At 39.7% G+C, this 20,067-nt stretch overlaps 1 protein-coding gene across 7 annotated transcripts in view; it reads right to left on the bottom strand.

Moving 5' to 3' along the window:
• LOC108715865 (glutamate receptor-interacting protein 2-like) overlaps window positions 1–20,067 on the bottom strand; it is a 114,089-nt gene that overhangs the window by 9,529 nt on the left and 84,493 nt on the right. For 6 of the 7 annotated variants that reach the window (XM_041561720.1, XM_041561721.1, XM_041561719.1 and 3 more), the window contains exons 10-18: window positions 19,610–19,735; window positions 17,314–17,469; window positions 16,885–17,071; window positions 12,583–12,728; window positions 11,782–11,862; window positions 8,613–8,679; window positions 7,019–7,164; window positions 2,582–2,726; window positions 1,617–1,756 (exon numbers count right to left, since the gene is read on the bottom strand). In XM_041561720.1, the coding sequence (XP_041417654.1) occupies window positions 1,617–1,756; window positions 2,582–2,726; window positions 7,019–7,164; window positions 8,613–8,679; window positions 11,782–11,862; window positions 12,583–12,728; window positions 16,885–17,071; window positions 17,314–17,469; window positions 19,610–19,735 (1,194 nt within the window). The remainder of the gene's footprint in view (window positions 1–1,616; window positions 1,757–2,581; window positions 2,727–7,018; window positions 7,165–8,612; window positions 8,680–11,781; window positions 11,863–12,582; window positions 12,729–16,884; window positions 17,072–17,313; window positions 17,470–19,609; window positions 19,736–20,067) is intronic. The other variant, XM_041561718.1, reaches the window with a different exon arrangement.

The following is a 20,067-nucleotide window of genomic DNA, read 5'->3' as shown; positions in this document are numbered from 1 at the left end:
TATTGTATACCCCCTGATTTTGATCTAAAAATCTAAGAAAGACTAAGACAATATCCAACTTGCACTAGACAAGTAATCAAATTTTGTCTTGCAATCATCCTACAAACCTCATGCTGCTAAGCATTACATTGTTCTAATTACACATTAAAGGAACAGTAAAACCAAAAAAAATTAAAAGTGTTTTAAAAGAATGAAAACATAATGTGCTGTTGCCCTGCATTGGTAAAACCGATGTTTGCTTCAGAAACACTATTATATAAACTATAGTAGAGTTTCTGCAGAAAACACACCAGCACAATCAGTACATTACATTTGCATTACTTTAATATACTTATATTTTGGTGGTGCTGTTGCATGGATGCACGGCAGACACTTTCTTCCAGAACTGCAATGTCCCAACAGGCACATAGATCTTATATCTAATAGCATATGTCCAATAAACACTGCACAAATATGGCCTTCCCAGCTCAGTTGGACAACTTTGTAGCTGTACCTTCTATACCCGTTAGGTCCAAATCCCTTCCACCATCATTCTTGGGATTGCTTTATCCCCATAGGAAAGGGAACAAAGTCACAGGGACACCGGGAATAATGCTAGCAGGGTGAACCCTTGCAAGGTTTATTGCAGGATGCAATGTTCCGGGGCAAAAACCCCTTTGTCAAGCATACCTCTTTCACTATGCACCAGGGATTTACGACTTCGGAGCATCATGGTGTATGAGTGTAAGCTGTTTTCTACCAATTGTTCTATCACCACCTGCCCTCAACAACCCAATGCATCCCCTTGTTATCCTGAACAGGACTCTTTCTGGTGGTCACGGCCTGAAGCTCTCACTTCTACAATCCTAACTAGCACTGTATCCGTCACTGATGGAGAATCCATCGGACGGCTGCTTCAACTAAGCTCCTGGTTGGGGCATTTGGCTGCCCTTTCTAAATCTACCTATCTTGTGCTCCTAGTACACACTAGAACTGGCACAATCTCTGGCTAAACCCATCACTTGCTCTCCAGGGCTGGGTCTCTGCCTTGCAGTTGTTTGTTATCTGATCACTCCCTTCTCAAACTTCTCCTCCTTCCACTATTGCCCTTTTAATATTCTCCTCCCTCTAGCCCTCTCTATTGATCAGGGTGAAAACTACCCAAATTGATTATTAAACAAATTGAACAAAACCTTACTGCCCTCTAGTGGTAAAACTCCAATACTGAACATTTCTCCAAACTTTAACCCCACACACATACGTCATTCTCTTATCACATCTTTGCCTTCTACACATACCACTCCTTTCACCCATAAATTGGATGATATTTGCTGCCAACTAAGCCACTCCACACTGACTTGGCAGCTTCTGACCCACAAATGTTGCACAATAGCAGAGTATCCCATCAGTGAGTAGATGTAGTCCTTTCCAGATGGGACTCCACAGGCCTCTATTATGATGAGAACATTGGTCCAACAACCAAACAATAACACAAGTCTGATCAGTCCCACCACCATGATGGCCAGATCAGCCAAAGATCTGCTTATCTGGTAAACTCACCAAACAAGCAGATCTTTACAGGTATGATCAATGTTAAAGCTTTGCCATCAATACCACATAAGCTTTTTCTGACTTACGCTCTGTCTGCTTCTTTATCTTGAGGGTGACAGTTTCTCCTGCCATTTGCAGAAGGTGGATGGCTTCACTAAGTGGTTTTCCTTTCAGGCTGATGCAGTTAATCGCCAGGATCCGGTCCCCAATGTGAATGGCTCCAGTCCTACAGAAAATCAGAAGTTTGCGTGGATTAAGTGCCATTAGCAAAGGAAATGGCCTCAATTACAAAGGTATGGTGTAAAAACGGATTTAACCAAGTATACTCCACGTCTAGTAACCCTTAACAACCAATCAGATGCTTGCTTTCAAAAGGTCTGATAAATGCTACTTGTTGGTTATTGCCAAGGGTTACTAGACGTGGAGAAAAATATTGCACTGTTATTGTATTCTGTCCTAACGTTTCAAACAGAGGAAATGTCAGCTTGCTGAAATTCTTGTCTTTCCCTTGTTATGCCATGCACTGCTGGTCCTGACTATAGATATCACTGATACAGTGTTGCGCTCCTCTAGACATAAGTCAATGCGTTCCACTGCTCCTTCATCCCACTACTTTGCAAGGGATACAGTCACACAGTAAGTAGTGATGGGTAAATTTATTCACCAGGCATGGCGGCGAATTTCCGCTTTTTGCCGCCTGCAAATGTTTTTGTGAAACTGCGGCAAAAATTAGTCCCAAAAAAAAATTGGCGCGTGCATATAATTGTTGCACGTCAAAATTATTCGGACGTATATTGACTTTAAAGCATTTGGACAAAATAGTCACACGTGTAAAAATTGTCGCACGTCAAAATAATTTTGACGCGTTTTGCAAATTTTTCAACGCATCGCAAAGTTTCAGCGAACCAAAACAGAACAGATTCACCCATTACTAAGCAAGCATTCATATTAAATGCCTCAAGAGGTCACTGCTGCTTCACTATACAATACCAACACTGTTTGTGATCCTGCTTCAAGTAATAGGTAAGTTCCCTGCTGTATCAGAACTCACCTTTCAGCCAAGCCTTTTTTTGTAAGCCCAGAGATAACAATGGGATCAAATGGCTCCTCAGTCCCTGATATTGTGATGCCCAGGGGCCCACCGTATCTCTTGAGCTCCACAGTGTAAATAATAGCCCCAGTAGTCTCCTGCTCATCTGCAAAATCAGAACCAGAACAGAACAAGGTCACACATTTATTATATCTAGACTTTCAAACCCTGTCCATGTAAATTTCAGTTACCTGAAACTGCCTCTCATTCTCAGAGTGATTCTAAAAGGGGGTGTGACATTAAAAAAGTTTTGTTGGGGGGTGGGAAAGATTATACTTTATATTACAAACACCTCTTAAAGGGGATATAAATTCAGAAAAAAACATCTTTATTTGAATACTATGGATTAAAAAATCTGATTAAAAAAAATTTGATTATTTTATTTTTTCGTGGTTTTTAAAAAACAAGGGCTGGTTCTCTGCTGCTGAGTTAAACCAAGACAATTGTCCGGATCCTTACCCAGACAGTTCGCAGCACTCGTCTACTGATGGCAGCCAATCATAAGTGAGAATTTTATTTGTCAGAAATGCATTCTCATTACCCATTGGCTGCTGCCCAATCAACAGCCCTTAATGAAGGCTGGATAATATGACCAGGTCACGTGATATCCATGAGTTTTATTATGGAGATGCTCCATGTAGCAGTGTCCCAAGGTGGTGTAATAAATAAAAATGCACAATATAAGCATATTTCGCTTCTCCCCCTATCATTGTTAATGGTGGCTCAGACGGATTAGATACGTCAGGTGTTGATTACAGAGGAGATTTAATTAAAGATCTTCATCTTCTCAAACAATGACTCCCAAGACCCCAATAAGCATGAATAAAAGGGGGAAATAAAAATCTTTCAAATACTCTGCTCTACATAAAACAAAATCTATACTTTTAATTAAAAGCAAGAGGCAGAATGCATTTCCAGCACAGACCTTATTAAGGTGTAAATTCTCCCCTTAACCTAGATCAGTTCAGTTGGTTTCAAATTGTTCACCAGAAATAAAGACTTTTTCCAATATCTTTCTATTTTCTATTTGTGATTGTTTATCTAATATTGAAGTGGAAAGTTTCATTTGTCACTTTCTAAAGCAGCTCATGGAGGGGGTCGTCGACTCTGTTCTGAATTGATACATTTAGTTGATAGATATGTTATCTTTGTCCCTGCTGAGCAGAATCCCTCAGACTCCCTAAAGGCAGCTGTTAGAATTGATACAATAGTTGCTAATATTACTGCTGATAAATGTATCGGCTAATTGTATCAACTAAATGGAGAAAATTGTAACAGTTCAGATGCTCCTGGATCACTGAGCTGCCAGACAAACACCAGAGACACGAACATTCAACTTTAAAGGGGATGTAAAGGCAAATAAAATCCAATTTTTATATTCTTTAATGAAAAAAGAAATCTATCTCCAATATAATTCTATTAAAAAATGTGTACCGTTTTTATAAGAAACCTGACTGTATGCAGTGAAATTCCCTCTTCTTTTTACTTGCTCTGACTGCTGCGGATAGATGGTCCCTAGCAGCTCTGCAGGGAAACAATCATACTTTCAAACTGCAGGGGGTCGGCCCCCACCAACTTCCCAGAACTTGAGCAGCTTTGTTTGTTTCCCTGTAAAGCAACCGGCGACCATGTAGAAATTTGTATCCGTAGACCCAGTGCAGTCTGAATATTCTGATTATTAATCAGTCTTGCTGTATAGGATTCTATGGCAGAAATCATTTGACTTGTGCTGTTTTGATAATTAATGATGATTCCTAAGCTTAACCTCCCAAGTGAAGCCCAGACCACACTGAGCATGTGCACAGTCTTGGTCTTGCAGAGATGTTTAAAAAAAAAGTTACAAGATGGTGACCCCCTGTGGCCAACTTTTTAACTTTTAACTTTTTAAATCATTTGTTTTATTAGGCTTCTGGTGCAGTAAGTTCATGTTTATATTTAGTATACAAAATTTCTAGCTTTATTCTATTTTAGACTTTAGTTCCCATTGAAACTTACATTTTGGGAAAACAGTAAAAAATAAAAGGTGGAAAGCAACTGCAAAAAATTCTATTTCTGGTGAACTATCCGAAAACAACTCAACTGAAAATTTTTTTTTGGAATATTGAACAACCACTTTAAGGATTCAGTTTATTTCATCACAGGTTTTGGCAGGGGGTGGTTGGTATCCCCTTAGTGTGGATGATCCCAGCTACAGGAGCTCCCCCTGGTAGGTGGGTAATATCTTGGTGGGGGGCGGATATAAGGAGAAGAAGAGGCAGCTTTAGGCGGATATACATTTTTCGGATGTAGGAGTTAGAATGCATACACAAGCAGCAAAAGGTGGTATGCATGATAAGTGAGGGTAACACAGAACTGGTGCATGGGCAGATGCATAGAATTGCTGTGCCTAATGAGTTCATTTGATAAGGATGAGCACTAATCACTACTGTAAGCACAACACGTGTTCTTGGTGGGTGAAACCCTCATAAATCCACTGCAGGGCAAGCACAGATACAAACACCAAAGTCTGAACTGCAATTGGATGAAGACACCCCAGAAACAGCTTGTATGGAACAGCCCTATACACCAGGTGCAGCATTTCCATACCTCCCAACATTTTGGAAGTAAAAAGAGGGACAACAAAAATGTTCCCGCATGTAGCGCAGCAATTTTTTGACCACACCCCTTTCTGTGGCCACACCCCCTAATTAACATGTTTGTTTTACAAAGTTTGCCAGGTTATGAAAGTTTGAAAATATTTCTCCTTATCTAAACTGTGTTTTTGTGTCTCAAAATTGTTACAAAGTATCTTATTTGCACCTGTTAGCTCTTCTGGGCTCTCTTCTAAAAGCCAATTAAGTGAGAAACTTTGTTTCTTTTTCTGGCCGTTCAGTGCATAGAAAAGAGGGACAGGTTGAGCTGTCAAAAGAGGGACTGTCCCTCCGTAAAAGGGACTGTTGGGAGGTATGCATTTCTGTTGTCATTATGGCTTCACTTGTCCTTTAATATCAGCCATTGCTTGGAGCTTGTGAATTCCTCTCTGTGTGCAAAGTCTATTTTTATAGCAGAGAAACGGTGCATTAGCTCTGTCGGCTTTGCCACTGCTCCAGTTATAATTTGGATTTTAGATTTAATGATATGGGTTTAACGACCCAGAAAATAGATGTATATATGCAAATGACGTTCAGCGATGGCTGTACAGTCAATAGAGAACATGCGGGCAACACTAAATAAATCCATTCATCATGATGGAAACTCAAAAAAGGCTTATTCCATGCATTCTGCGCCATATGCTAATGATATATTTATATTATTTTCATTTAAAAGTCTTTTCAGGAATTATCATCACTTACAGTTTATTTTATACTGAATGGTGATACTGCCATGTTGTTACCAGTGATAGGAGGGATCATAATTACAGGGTTCCAGGTCATTACACACAACTGGACTGGGGGAAAGGGAGGTGTGGTGCTTAATATGAAATGGTACAGACACTATTCCTATCAATTATCTATAATATTTATTATACAGACATCCCTGCAGAGATGGTTTACCTTTAATTAATGATTAGTATGTTATAGAAAAGATAATCCTAAAAAACATTTCAAGTGGCCTTAATTTTTTTTTATAGTTTTCAAATTATTTGCCTTCTTTTGGTGCTTTCCAACTTTCAAATGGGGTCACTGACCCCATCTAAAAAAAGCAAAGGCTCTGTACGCTTACAAATGTATTGTTATTGCTACTTTTTATTACTTATCTTTCTATTCATGTCCTCTTCTTTTCATATTCCAATCTCTTGTTAAATCAATGCATGGTTGCTAGGGTAATTTGGACACTAGCAACCCAATTGCTGAAAGAGGAAAGCTGCTGAAAAAGAAGCTAAATAACTGAAAAACTACATAGAAAAAAAAAATAAAAACCATTGCAAATTGTCTCAGAATATCACTCTCTACATCATACTAAAAGATAATTTAAACGTGAACAACCCATTTAAAGCTTAGTGATGTTGTCTGTTATAATTGGTGTTCAGTGATGTAACTTGTCACATAAATCACAGAAACTTGTGTATTATAATAATGTAACCCCCAACATTAAATATGAAGATATTAGAAGTCACCTTGGTGTTTGAGGATCTATAGAAAAGCGCTTGGCTTTTGCCTTGTGCTTTAACACAGGTCATGGACCTCCTTGCGGCATCAAATCGTTATTGCGCTGTGATTTCCAGCATTATTATTATTATTATTAACATGTATTTTTAGAGCGCCAACATATTTCGCAGCATTTCTACTTAGATCCATAAACCTGTCTGGAGGAGAATTTGTGCTTTTTCAGTAATCTCTGTAATGAAATGGATACGGTTGCATTAACACAGTATGACTCCCAGCAAACCTGCCAGCATAGGATCTGATATTCCCATACCTGAATTATCCTCATCTTTACGAATCTTTAGCTTAACAAGTTCCTCACACTGGCGCAGTATTTGCACAGCGTCCTCCATAGAGCAGTTGTCCAGCCGGATGTTGTCAATGGCCAACAGTTTATCTCCAGGCTCTAAGGTGCCAGTTCTATGGGGTAAAATAAAAAACTCTTCTAAAGGGCATGTTGTACTAAGCCAGTAATGGGGTTAAAGGAGAACGGATGTTTGGGGGTGCCAAATGTTAGGCACCCCCAAGTGAATGTATTTACTTACCTGAAACCACGGCCAGTGCTCCTATCAGTAGAAAACTGCACCAGCCCGGGGTTATACCAGTGAGCACCATGGAGCCATCCTCTTCCGTCTTCTTCTTTCTTAAAATTTAGACGCATGCGCAGTAGAATGAAATAGCCGACTTTTTAGTTAAAGTTCGGCTTTTCCCTCTAATGAGCATGCGCAGCCGCGCAAAGAAAGAGGAAGGCGGAAGAGGATCGCTCCGTGGTGCTCACTGGTATAACCCCGGGCCGGTGCAGTTTTCTGCTGATAGGAGCACCGGCCTGGGGTTTCAGGTAAGTAAAAACCTTCACTTGCGGGTGTCTAACATTTGACACACCCAAGTGTGAAAAACTTTCCTTCTCCTAACAATACATGGTAGAACAGGAACAACAACAAAGAATGCAAACACAGGACATGTTGGGGGACTTAGAAGTATAGGGGGGACCTGGCTAATGCACAATTTCGGCTTGAGTGATGGGTGGGCCAAAAATATTTTTCTGTGGAGCCTAATAACATCCAGCCACAAACCCGATGTAAAACAACTGCTTTCCTGATAATTTGATTATTAAATACCCACACTAAAAAAAGAACAAAAGTGAAAATAATCCTATATGTAGAACATCCGTTTCCTTTGATGTAATACAGTGTCCCAAGCGCTATTGATACCAGAATAAAATAGTCCAATAGAAGATCTGTGCTTTTATGTGATGTTCTTCTTGTTGGGAAACCATTAGAAACCTCAGCTTTTCTCACATCTTTCACAACTAGAAGAATGTCAGCCCAGCCCTTTTTTTCTCTCTCTCTCCTCACAACTTCTTCCACTACATGGTTGGAAACTCACCAGCAGGTGGCGATGTTGTAATATAATTTATTCATATTAACAATACGCGTATCCCTTAATATCTTGGAATTAAATAATAATTCATAATGAACGAATGTAAAATCAAAAGTGCTTGGAATATTACTCTCATTAATTTTACATTTACTTATTTTAAAGGTTGATTTTAGGTTCCATTTCAAAATCATCTTCCCGTCCATGCCAATGCATGGGTTCCTATTTCTACCATTTTTATTCCAGAATATGCTTTGTTTTAGTCTGCATTTTAAAATGTTTGTGGAACATTATATATATATATATATATATATATATATATATATATATATATATATATATATATATATATACATACATATATATATATATAGGTTCTACTAGGCCCGACATGGAAGGCGACTTGCCTATGCCAACACCAGAACCCCTTGTTTCCTTTCAATCCCATCACCTCTATAATGAATAATACTAAAGAGTAACACAATGCCCACCTGTGTGCCACGCTGCCCTTCTTGATGTCGGATATAGTTAATGGCTCCCCTGGTTTTCTGCTGGCTGCTGTGAAGAAACAAATGCACTGCTGAATTCTGTCATCCCACAGTCCACTGTGAAGCACATGCCTAGGCAACCCCCAAACTCCTTATAAAAATTGCTGTTGCTGGCACATGGAGGCCCTCCTCTGAATCCTGCAGCTCTAACCCTAGTATTACACATACACACACACATACTTACACACAATTGTTTGTATTTGTCTGAAAATGTGCAACTGAGATTTTAACCACCGATCTCACTGCGGAATCTTTTTTTTTTAAATTTCTTTGGATTTCGAGTGATTTTATTGCAATATTTTGTTGTAATAATTTCACTTCAGGGCCTTTATAGGTCACAGTTTTGTACTATGCATATGGTGTATCACACTTTTTTAGAAGACCCTTGAAATTCATATTAAGGTAGTAGGATGCAAAAATGTTACCGACACCATTAAAGTCTATAGGCGTCAAAAAAATGTTGACGCGCGGTGAAATTTTTTGACGCGCGGTTTTTTTTGGATGCACGCTGCCATACAAGTCGATGGCCGTCATTTTTGCAGCGTTACAAGGCAAAAAAATTCATCCATTCCTATAAGGGAGTTTTATATTTACACCTAAGGATGTGTGGAAGATAAAATGCTATGAAAATGCAAGCTTTAAAGGGGTGGTTCACCTTTAGATTAACTTTTAGTATATTATAGAATAGCCAATTCTAAGCAACTTTTCAATTGGTCTTCATTATTTATTTTTTATAGTTTTTTTTTCATTATTTGCCTTTTTATTCTGACTGCCACTGACCACATCTAGAAAACAAATGCTCAGTTAGGTTAGAAGTTTATTGTTATTGCTACTTCTTATTGTTCATCTTTCTAGTCAGGCCCTCTCCTATTCATAGTCCAGTCTCTTATTCAAATCGGTGCATGGTTGCTAGGGTAATTTGAAGCCTAGCAACCAGATTGGTGATATTGCAAACTGGAGAGTGGCTGAATAAAAAAGCTAAATAACTCAAAAACCACAAATAATAAAAAATAAAAACCAACTGCCAATTGTCTCCGAATATCACTCTCTACATCATACTAAAAAGTTTCTTTAAAGGTGAACAACCCCTTTAAGGAGATTTTTCAGAAACTGAATCTTAAAACGTGTACTTTCTAAAAATATATGGCTTTTTGGGGTAAACTTACTGTCTGTGGCATTGCAAGCAGTAGCTTGCAAATCCAGTTGGCTACGAATTTGTGTTTTTTATATGTACAAAAAAACCTTTATAAAATTATACATATATGGTATTTGAGTGCTCCGGAGTATTGGGGGCTTTCCAAATCAGTTGTATTTTTGTCCATATGATAAAACATTTTTCTGAAATATTGTGATTTAGAAAGGGTGGTCGTCCTGAAAAACATATGTTGCTAAACTTTACCAGGTAAATGAATAGTTCCTAATAGGAGTTGTTTGAAAAAAACATGTCATTGAAAGGGTTGAAAGACTAGTTTTATACTGCTGGGCTAGAGGGTAGTGGATCCTTATAGCTAATTAATTTTAAATTATTTTAATTTAATATTTAAATTATTTTTAGGAGATCTAAGATATGGAGATCCAAATTATGGAAAGAACCCTTATCTGGAAAACCCCAGACCCAGAGTATTCTAGATAACAGGTCCCATACTTGTATTAATTGTCTGCTCATTTACATAGACAATATATGTTGGCGTTTGTCTTTTATGGAAATATAAATATGAATGGAAATATAAATATTTGTCACACCCCTGATAGATTTACAGATCATTTTTATCTTTCGCTTAAGTTCACTGAAGATATTTTATGATCTATACATTAGGGATGCACCGAATCCACTGTTTTGGATTCAAACGAACCCCCTTATCCTTCGCAAAAGATTCGGCCGATTACCGAACTGAATCCTAATTTGCATATGCAAACTAGGGGTGGGAAGGGAAAAACATTTTTTACTTTCTTGTTTTGTGACATGTAAATTAGGTTTCGGATTCAGTTTGGCTGGGCAGAAGGATTCAGCCGAATCCTGCTGAAAAAAAGGCAGAATCCTGGCCGAATCCCGAACAGAATCTTGGATTCGGTGCATCCCTACTATACATACATTTGAATTTATGCATAGGAGTGGCCATGCTTTTTATCTCAGCTCATTGAACTTCCACATACATGTTTGCCCAACATGTCACTTCTCCAACCAACACCCCTGTCCTGCTCACATGGGAACACTTTTTAATTACTGACATGAAATACATTTTGGTGCATGAAGACACAATTCAGGGCATGCTGATACATTGGTATTCCGGTCACGCCACCTCCCGGATACCCCGGGACACCAGACGAAGAAGCGAAGATGATGAATCACTCCAGTCACCGAGCGAATCCCTTCCACAGGGACAGGAAAGTGACATAGGAAAAATACATCACTGGATCGATGCCACTGTTTGCGTTGATAATAAACGCCTAATTAATCCACAGTCAATTCTGCAGAGGCCTCCTATGTGGAGATGATTAACGAGGGGAAGGGGTGTAACAAGGCTCAAATGGATTTTTAATCTGACGCATTATGACTGGTTTTAGGAAATGTGTCTCCAGACAACAGCCTTCTTCTTAGGAGGGAAACATTATTGTTCTAAAGGCACTGGAACAAACCTATAGTAGGCAGAAATGCCCGACAAACAGAGCAGTCAGAATAGGTTGTGGGGTCTGGGACAAGTCATCCAGTGTGTGCCCCCCCCTATATTGTTCAATGAGTTAATAGGCAGATGATCCTACATTCGGCACAATTTCCAATGTCCTTATCAGGTGCAAGGCCTAGAGTATCTGCCCTAATCCTAAGGACAGCTCAGGTCTTCTCCTACACACAAACTAATGAAGGATTCCAGTGGTCACACACATCTCTACCACTCATCTATACTAACACAATACTCTAAATTGTAACATAATACAATATAAAATATTCAAGCTGTATCAAGCAAACACTATTATTGGAATGTATCGGGTTCATAGGCCTATGGGTGCAGAACCTGTTTCTTCCAAACAGGGAGCTTCTCCTTGTTTGGCAGAGAATTTGGGGTCTATAAAAAGTCTATATTCCAAACAGACACAATAAGTTTCTGCTACTCACAGCTGATGGTGATCCCCAACTCCACTCCTTTTCTTTTCGGCAGTTTGACATGGAACGTACCACTGCTGGGAACCACAGACTCTTGGAGAAAGCAGGAGAGGGTAGAAAATTAGGCTGCGTGTCAGCAAAAGCCAATATACAGAATGAATTAGTGAAGCATGTTTAGAACTAATTGCTTAAGCAAACAAAAAACCCAAGGATAAAAAGAATATAATAATAACTGTGTGCTTAAGAATGCGCGCCCACCAGCGTTTTGTTCTGAAGCTCTTAAGCAGTATGTTTTAGCACACAGCACTGCATGTAGTAATTAGCTTAGTTCTATACCCATAGGAATCCCATGGGAATGGAGAATAAAGCTGAGCGCAGAAAAAATAAGTCTTGATCATTTTTTTTCTCTATTCAGCATTTACCTCTGTTTCTGTAGGTAGACTAAGGACAAATGCCAATATTGGAAATCCCTAACCAAACCACATGACAAGCAAAGCAAAAAACACAACACACAATCTCAGCATTGCTGGTTCTGTTACAAGCAGTTGTAATTTTCTGCACCCACTGCTCCTTGCAAGAGATGATAATAGAGGTGCCATACTTGCATGTACAATATATCTCATTCAGGTTGTAGCAGCATAATTATGGGCATCAATTTAATTTCATTCACATGCCCTCCTTGTACACATGATTTAGTTGGCTATAGACTTCGCTCCTGTCACCTTGTAGAGAGTTCAGGCACTTATCCCATGTGGATAACTTAACTACAGATACTAAACAGTCAATCAAAAAAGGACCAGACGCTCTAGTCACCTGCCACATCAAACTCAATCTCCAGAGCCACTTTATTGGACAAGGCTGCATCCCGCAATAGCTGGTTGGCTTCTTCTAGCGTCCCATCTTCAGTAAGGATCCCGTTAATCGAAAGCAATCTGTCCCCAACCTGTAAAAGCCCGCACCTGATAACAGAGGAAACAGTAGGTAAAATCTAATAAGCTATATAATGTCAAATGATGAATATCTGAAATATTCAGGGCTGGTGCACTCAAGGGTTAGTGGGCTCATATTCATGTAAAATGATAAAGAACCTTCCTGACTCTGCCATCCAAAGCAGAAGGAGAATGTATGGGAGACCGCCGAGTAGGATTAATTCAGAAATTCAGGAGTTCAAAAGTACAGAAACCTTGTATTTTATCCTAAAATAATTGTGGGATCTTTAGAGTCTCTTTAGAGTCCCTGAAAATCAGCGTAGTCCTGTAATAATGCAGAACACAAAGAGTTAGCCGAGTTTCTGAGGCAGACCTTGTGCAGGTTAGATGATTTATTTCAGGTCTGTAAGAAAAGCTCCAAGAAATGGAGCCTGGCCACACAGCATAGACAGAAACATTCCATCAGGATCCTGGGTTATTTAGCTCTGTGCAGCTCAGACAAGTGCATAGCAAGATAAGAGGATGATGCTATCTCTGTGCTGTACCAGGCTCTATCACAGGATCTGTACTGCAGGTACAAGGACAAATGAAATGAAGCGGCTAGGGAATGGAGAAAATACTATATTTAGCTAAATAGCAAATATAAACCTAAAAACGACTGAGATGTGAATCAAGAACAAGAAACAAAAAACAAAAGGTAGTCACCTGCAACTGAAAATGTTTTATGTTGGTCCACAAGTACGAGGGTACAAAAAAAGCAGAAGGTGTAAGCTCAGACCCTTTTCCAGGGATTATCGCCCCCTCAAATACTTATTTATTAAAACACTAGGCACAAAAACACAAGCAAAATGCCATTTCTTTTTTAACCCACAATAAAGAGATTTTCTATGAGTCATGGGTGTGTCCTCCTAAAATGGAACTGCCAAGCCAGTCCAGCTAGTCCACAAACCCAAAAAACTGAGAACTGCTGGGATTATTTAAAAGAAGAGGTACCATCTGGGACTACCACTGACTCAAATAGTACCTCTTCTATATAATCATCTAATACAGTACTTACTATAAGGCCCTACAACAGCTCGGGTGCATCACATCAGTGCAGTGCTACTTTCTATGGCCTTGTACTCTCCCTGTCAGGAGATCATGTGCCCCTTGAAGAAATTACATCAGCTGTGCCCCAAATTAGTATGATCTATCAAAAGATCTTAATTTAGTAATGAGTACACATTGTTGTCCATAAACAGTATTCCTATAAAGCACTTTTAGATCTTTATACATAATATTTCTTAGAGTCGAACTGGGCACCTCTAAATGACACAATAATTCATAATTATTCAGATCTTTCTACCCTGCATTCTTATTTTGAGTGGTGGTGGGCCTTTAGTTCTTGGTGTGGACTTGAGAGTTGCACTTCAGTAACTATTGGTAGAACTAAAGTGTAAAGTTTAACAAAAAATAACATATTGCCCTTATACTGTATACTTGCTGACACCATTACCTTCAGGGCACCACTATACATGGGCAGTCAAGACATAAGTTTCTATTTAAAATAAAAGGACCTAAAAAGGTTTATAAGTTAAGGGGAAAGCAGTAGTTTCTGAAACCACAGATCTGACATGAGTCAGGCATTAACAGGACATGGAGCTGCCAGCAGAATCAAATGTAAGCCGAGAGTCAATGCAGCTGCTAATTAAAATCTGCAGTCAATTAGCTCTCTGACGAAGCCAGGAACAGCAGCGCAGTCAGATACATTGCCCTTGTGGGACACAATTCTTGTGCCCCCCCCCACATGGTTGGTTACTTTTCATTTCATGCTCGCTGCACATAATCTGTCATTCTACATCCCTACAGCACTACAGGGGCGGCGTTTGTTAGTAATTCTATGGTACTGGGGGCCCAGAGTTCACTTACTTTCCTGCCATCCTGAAAACTGCATGGCTAGAGGTTAAATTGGACTCCTATAAATTCACCTCCTGTCTAATCTTTTCTTGACTAATAAATTCTCCCAGTTCATAATGCATTCTAGTAGTTGTAATTATTCCAGTAAACACTGCAAAATGTTCCAGCAGGTTAATTGTCTGAGTGCTTCCACTGTGAACACACAACTCACCCAGCTAAAAGAATGTTACTTTGTTGACAACCAATTGTATGAATATGAAAACGTTATGTGTGTTATTGTTATTTTGTTGCATATCCAAAATGTAAGATTACAACAGGGAAAGAGACAGACAGAGGCAGGGATGGGGAGACAGAGGCAGGGATGGGGAGACAGAGGCAAGGATGGGGAGACAGAGGCAGGGATGGGGAGACAGATACAGGGATGGGGAGACAGAGGCAGGGATGGGGAGACAGAGGCAGGGATGGGGAGACAGAGGCAGGGATGGGGAGACAGAGGCAGGGATGGGGAGACAGAGGCAGGGATGGGGAGACAGAGGCAGGGATGGGGAGGAAGGGATGGGGAGACAGAGGCAGGGATGGGGAGACATAGGCAGGGATGGAGAACCAGAGGAAAGGATGGGGAGATAGAGGAAAGGATGGGGAGACAGAGGGTGAGATAGGGAGACAGAGTAAGGGATAGGGAGACAGAGGAAGGGATGGGGAGACAGAGGCAGGGATGGGGAGGAAGGGATGGGGAGACAGAGGCAGGGATGGGGAGACAGAGGCAGGGATGGGGAGACAGAGGCAGGGATGGAGAACCAGAGGAAAGGATGGGGAGACAGAGGAAAGGATGGGCCGACAGAGGGTGAGATGGGGAGACAGAGGGTGAGATAGGGAGACAGAGGAAGGGATAGGGAGACAAAGAAAGGGATAGGGAGACTGACTAAAAGCAAAACACCACAGAAGAGAACAACTTTAAAAGAGAGAGAGAGAGAGAGAGAGACAGAGAGAGAGAGAGAGAGAGAGAAAAGAGGTGGTGTTGCCCTAGGCCTGCTTAAAGAGATACTGACACCTGAAATTAAACAATTTTTTACATTATAATATTGGCTTTGCAAGCTACTTCTAACTTTGCCATAAAGTATTTGCATGATGCTTTTACATTACCTGTCTGATCCCCCATGTTCCTGTATGAGGGGGCTGCCATATTTGTGCAGCAGGAGTCCGTTAGCATTAGAAACTGTAACTAACAGGCTGAGATGGGACAGTCAGGTTGGCAAAGTCAGAGTGTCAGAGAGTCAGGCTTAGGAACTTCAACTAACAATTATATACAAAAAACAAACCTCTTAGCAAAAAATTATCAACATGACCTATAGGTAACATTTAATGTACATTCATATGCTAAAATTCATTTTTTAGTGTCAGTATCACTTTAACCAGTATCTCCAACCCACAACCTTATCCCAGATTTGTGACAAGCCCACAAAGGCCCAGGCCTAGGACAGCAACATTTTAGGGGAGGCTTGCTGCACACAGCCACATCTACACTGGGAACTGGATGGGAGCTGTCAAACTCTCTTGCCCACTAGTTACCAATGATGTTTTTGTCATAGAGCATAGAGAAGCCTGAAGTTGACAGTAGGGACTGAAGTTGTGTGAGTGTATTCCTAAGCCTATGGGCCCACTAACTCTTAAGTCATCCTTGCCACTTCATCTGCTCAGAGAAATGTTTTTTCACCAGGCCTCACCCATATTAAACAACTGCTTAATGAAGTACTGCTAAAGGTACAAGTGCTTCTATACTGCATAAAGGAATACTCCCAATAAACTGTGGCCACTTTATTTCCTAAACAACACATTTCATTGAGTCATGTGACACATATGTCACTAAGTAGCATTTACAACGAAATTTTGGCTTTTGTAATATTATAATAATATATATATATATATAATAATAATATATATATATATAATAATATATATATATATATATATATATATATATATATATATATATATATATATATATATATATATATATATATATAATATAGTTAATAATGAACCCCCTAAACCTTTAAAAGTACAAGGCCGAAGGCCAAGTGGGTACTTTATTTATTATAATACGCACATTTCATTGAGTCATGTGACAGAAATTGCATCACTGAGCACTGTTAACTGATGACATCACTAAACTCCGTTTATAAGGATATATTTACAAGACATTCATGGCTCCTGGCATGAAATAAAGTCAGTGAAGCAAACAAATGAAAAAAAAATAAATAAAAAAACAACACAAATACACTATCCTCACCTCTCAGCTGGACTGTCTGGCTCAATAAACCTTATCAGAGGAGGGGATGACAGGGTCTCTGTGGCAAAAATCCCTCCCTGCAGCTGAATTCCAAAACCATTTAATGGATCTCCACGAAGAATGATCTCTGTACTCTCTGTGTGTATGATCTGCCCTCCGGGTCCCACTGTACTGGAAGCCAAGGACACTGGAAGAACAGAGGTTATGGGAACATATCAGATACTCCAAGTATGGGCGTGTCAAATTAATTAGACAGGACTGGGGAAAAGGTGGGTCATAATGGGATCCAAACATACACCTAAAACAGTACTGTATTATATTACACTATGTGCTCTAACAATATAAACTTTCTCTATACACCAAAGTGTGAGTCATTAATACTCATGCAAAGTCTACGTCAGCCTCAGTGCAGCAAAGCTTAACTCTTACCGGAGCTTTTATGGTCCTTCCTTTTCTGTCGCCTCCTGGACATAGTGGTTCTTGGGCTCATTGGTTGCACTGTGCGTGGGAGGGTATTGGAATTCTGACTGCTAAATCCCGGTGTTCCTGCTACAGTTGAAGAAGAGAAATTGGCGGCAACTAAAGCTGAAAATAACAAGAAGGAGAAAAATTAAAATGTGAGGCATAGAATAAAATACATTTTCATAAATCATAAACACTATACACAAGGGTGCACGAAAACCATAACATCCGACATGTCCCTAATCACAGACGGAGAGCCCATCATTCTTTTACTTCTCAAATTTCTGTTCCCATTCTATCATGCACTAAAAAAAAGTTCTAACTAATCATTTAAATACACCAGGTCTCTCTTAAAGTGGACCTGTCACCCAAACATAGAAATCTGTATAATAAAAGTGCTTTTTAAATTAAACATGAAATCCAAATAATTTTTTTACATTCAAACATCCAAACCTGTTATAAACGTGTTTAAAAGTCTCAGCTGTCAATCATATATTGCCTGCCCCGCCTCTATGCCTTAGGCATAGAGGCGGGGCAGGAAATAACTTTCACTTTCCATTCTGCACTTCCTAGATATCATTGCACACTCTTCCTCCCTCCTCACCATGTAACTGTGTAGGGTATGGGCATCAGGTGCCCCATTCTGGCACATAAACAATATTTTGGCATATATTTGCAAAGCTTGCCTTAATAACAGTGTTAACAAAATGGCTGCTGCCAACTTGCTGTGAATGTGAATTCCAAGCCAAAAAAAACCCAAGATTTAAATAATTTTTAAAGTGCAAGTGAAGTTTATTTTGCTTGACTAACATCATAAATAAGGATTTGGAATTATTTCTTAAGATGACAGGTCCCCTTTAATAGACCTCAGTCTTAAGGACAAGTGTAGATTTGTGGCACTTTATAATTTGGGCTGTGGGCAGTCACATGTATAACCTTAGCTATAACTCACTCACTACCAGAGTGTTGGCAGGAGCCAAGACAACAAAGACCATAGCAAAACAAGAAGATCCTGTGATCTCAGCAGAAGCTCTGGCATGTACTACACAAGGAACCAACCTGCCAAATGTTTGGAGCTTCCAGCTATAAGTAGCTCAGCAGCAACATGCTGCCAACCTTCCTCTAACTACACCACACATGCAAAGCTTGGCACAGAGCTCCAGTAAGATCAAAAGTGACCTTGTGAAACAAGGAAACTGAAAAAAGATACCAAATGGAGCAGAAAACTATTTGTTTCCTCAATACAAAGCATCTGGCACCCTTCAGGCAAGCAAGACTAGCTGAGGCGGTTGAGCATGATTTCACTAGGTATAAAGTTCAACTTGTGTTTCATTTGCATTATCCCCAGAAAGGACTTGTACATGCATTACTGTTGGGTATTCCCATGTAACATAACCGTTCTTGCTTTAAGGCAAGGTTGAGAAAGTGAGAACTTTGCCTCAGGCAGCATTGTGTGGCAGGTTACCAGAGGTGGAAAAAAACCCCACCAACCAAGTAATGATAAGGGCTGAAAATTCCATATTGTAGCTGGAAAGTTGACTCTTCTAGTACAAGGAAAAGGAAAAAGGTCAGGGGCAAATATGGATCAACACAGGATCGTTCCCTCCAGACCAAGTTATACTTTAAAACCTGAGGACATATATATCCTTATATTTTACAATAGGGGGTACTTTATTCACTATATAATACATCCCAATACCAACGCGTGAAATGAGAATAAGAGAACTCATCACAAGCTCATATGCAAACACCACCATGTAACTACATGTGGTTTATAGATCTATCCAGTGATTATACTGTGGCTTATTTGGTGGTAACAAACACTCTATGGTAGAAGTTGAGCCATTAAAGGGATTATATCACGATTTTTACGGCGTCGATTTTATTTTACTATTGAGTGCTGTTCTTATATCTACCAGGGAGCTGTTATCTGGTTACCTTCCCATTGTTCTGGTGATGGACTGCTGGGGATGGGAAGGGAGAGGGTGATATGCAGTGCAGCAGTAAAGAGTGACAGGAGTTTATCAGAGCACAAGTCACATGACTGAGGGCACCTGGGAATCTGGCAATATGTCTAGCCCCATGTCAGATTTCAAAATTAAATATTAAAAATCTGTTTGCTCTTTTGAAAAAGGGATTTCAGTGCAGACGTCTGCTGGAGCAGCACTATTAACTGATGCATTTTGAAAAAAAAATGTTTTCCCATGACAGTATCCCTTGAAAGTAAGAAAGTGATTAGTAAAGGGAAAACTTAAATACTTACACTTGCAATAGTCTTGGTTAGATGTAGGGTTCCATGTTGGAGTCTTGCAGTGCCCAGGATGGGGTGTATGGCAGTAGTTAACACAGGGGTCCCAACAGTGATGGTGATCGCTCTTCTGAACCTTAACTGGAACAAAATTTCAAGTGAATACAACTCAAAACATTACCTTTTAAAAATGGCAATATCTCAAACTGCTAAAAATAGTAAATAAATATAAATTGCAAAGTGTCTCTTACTAATTAGTTGTTTCTGGTTACTAGAATGGGGCAGGGAAAGGGAAGAAGCCTTGACTGAGAAAGCTTGTAATAGTCAGTTTGAAGAGATTGGTAAGTCTTAGTAATGCAGAGGAAAGTGCAGGGAGTTTGGGGAGAAAACAGCAGTTCCTGCTCAGAAGTAGCATTTTCCTGCCTGTCCGTTTTGGGACTGTATTATCACAGCTTATTTGTAGGAATAGTTGG

This window comes from Xenopus laevis, chromosome 4S (genome assembly GCF_017654675.1).
Source record: "Xenopus laevis strain J_2021 chromosome 4S, Xenopus_laevis_v10.1, whole genome shotgun sequence".
In the NCBI taxonomy this organism is placed as follows: Eukaryota; Metazoa; Chordata; class Amphibia; order Anura; family Pipidae; genus Xenopus; species Xenopus laevis.
The sequence above is the reverse complement of the archived record's forward strand: the minus strand, read 5'-3'. Positions and strand labels throughout refer to the sequence as shown.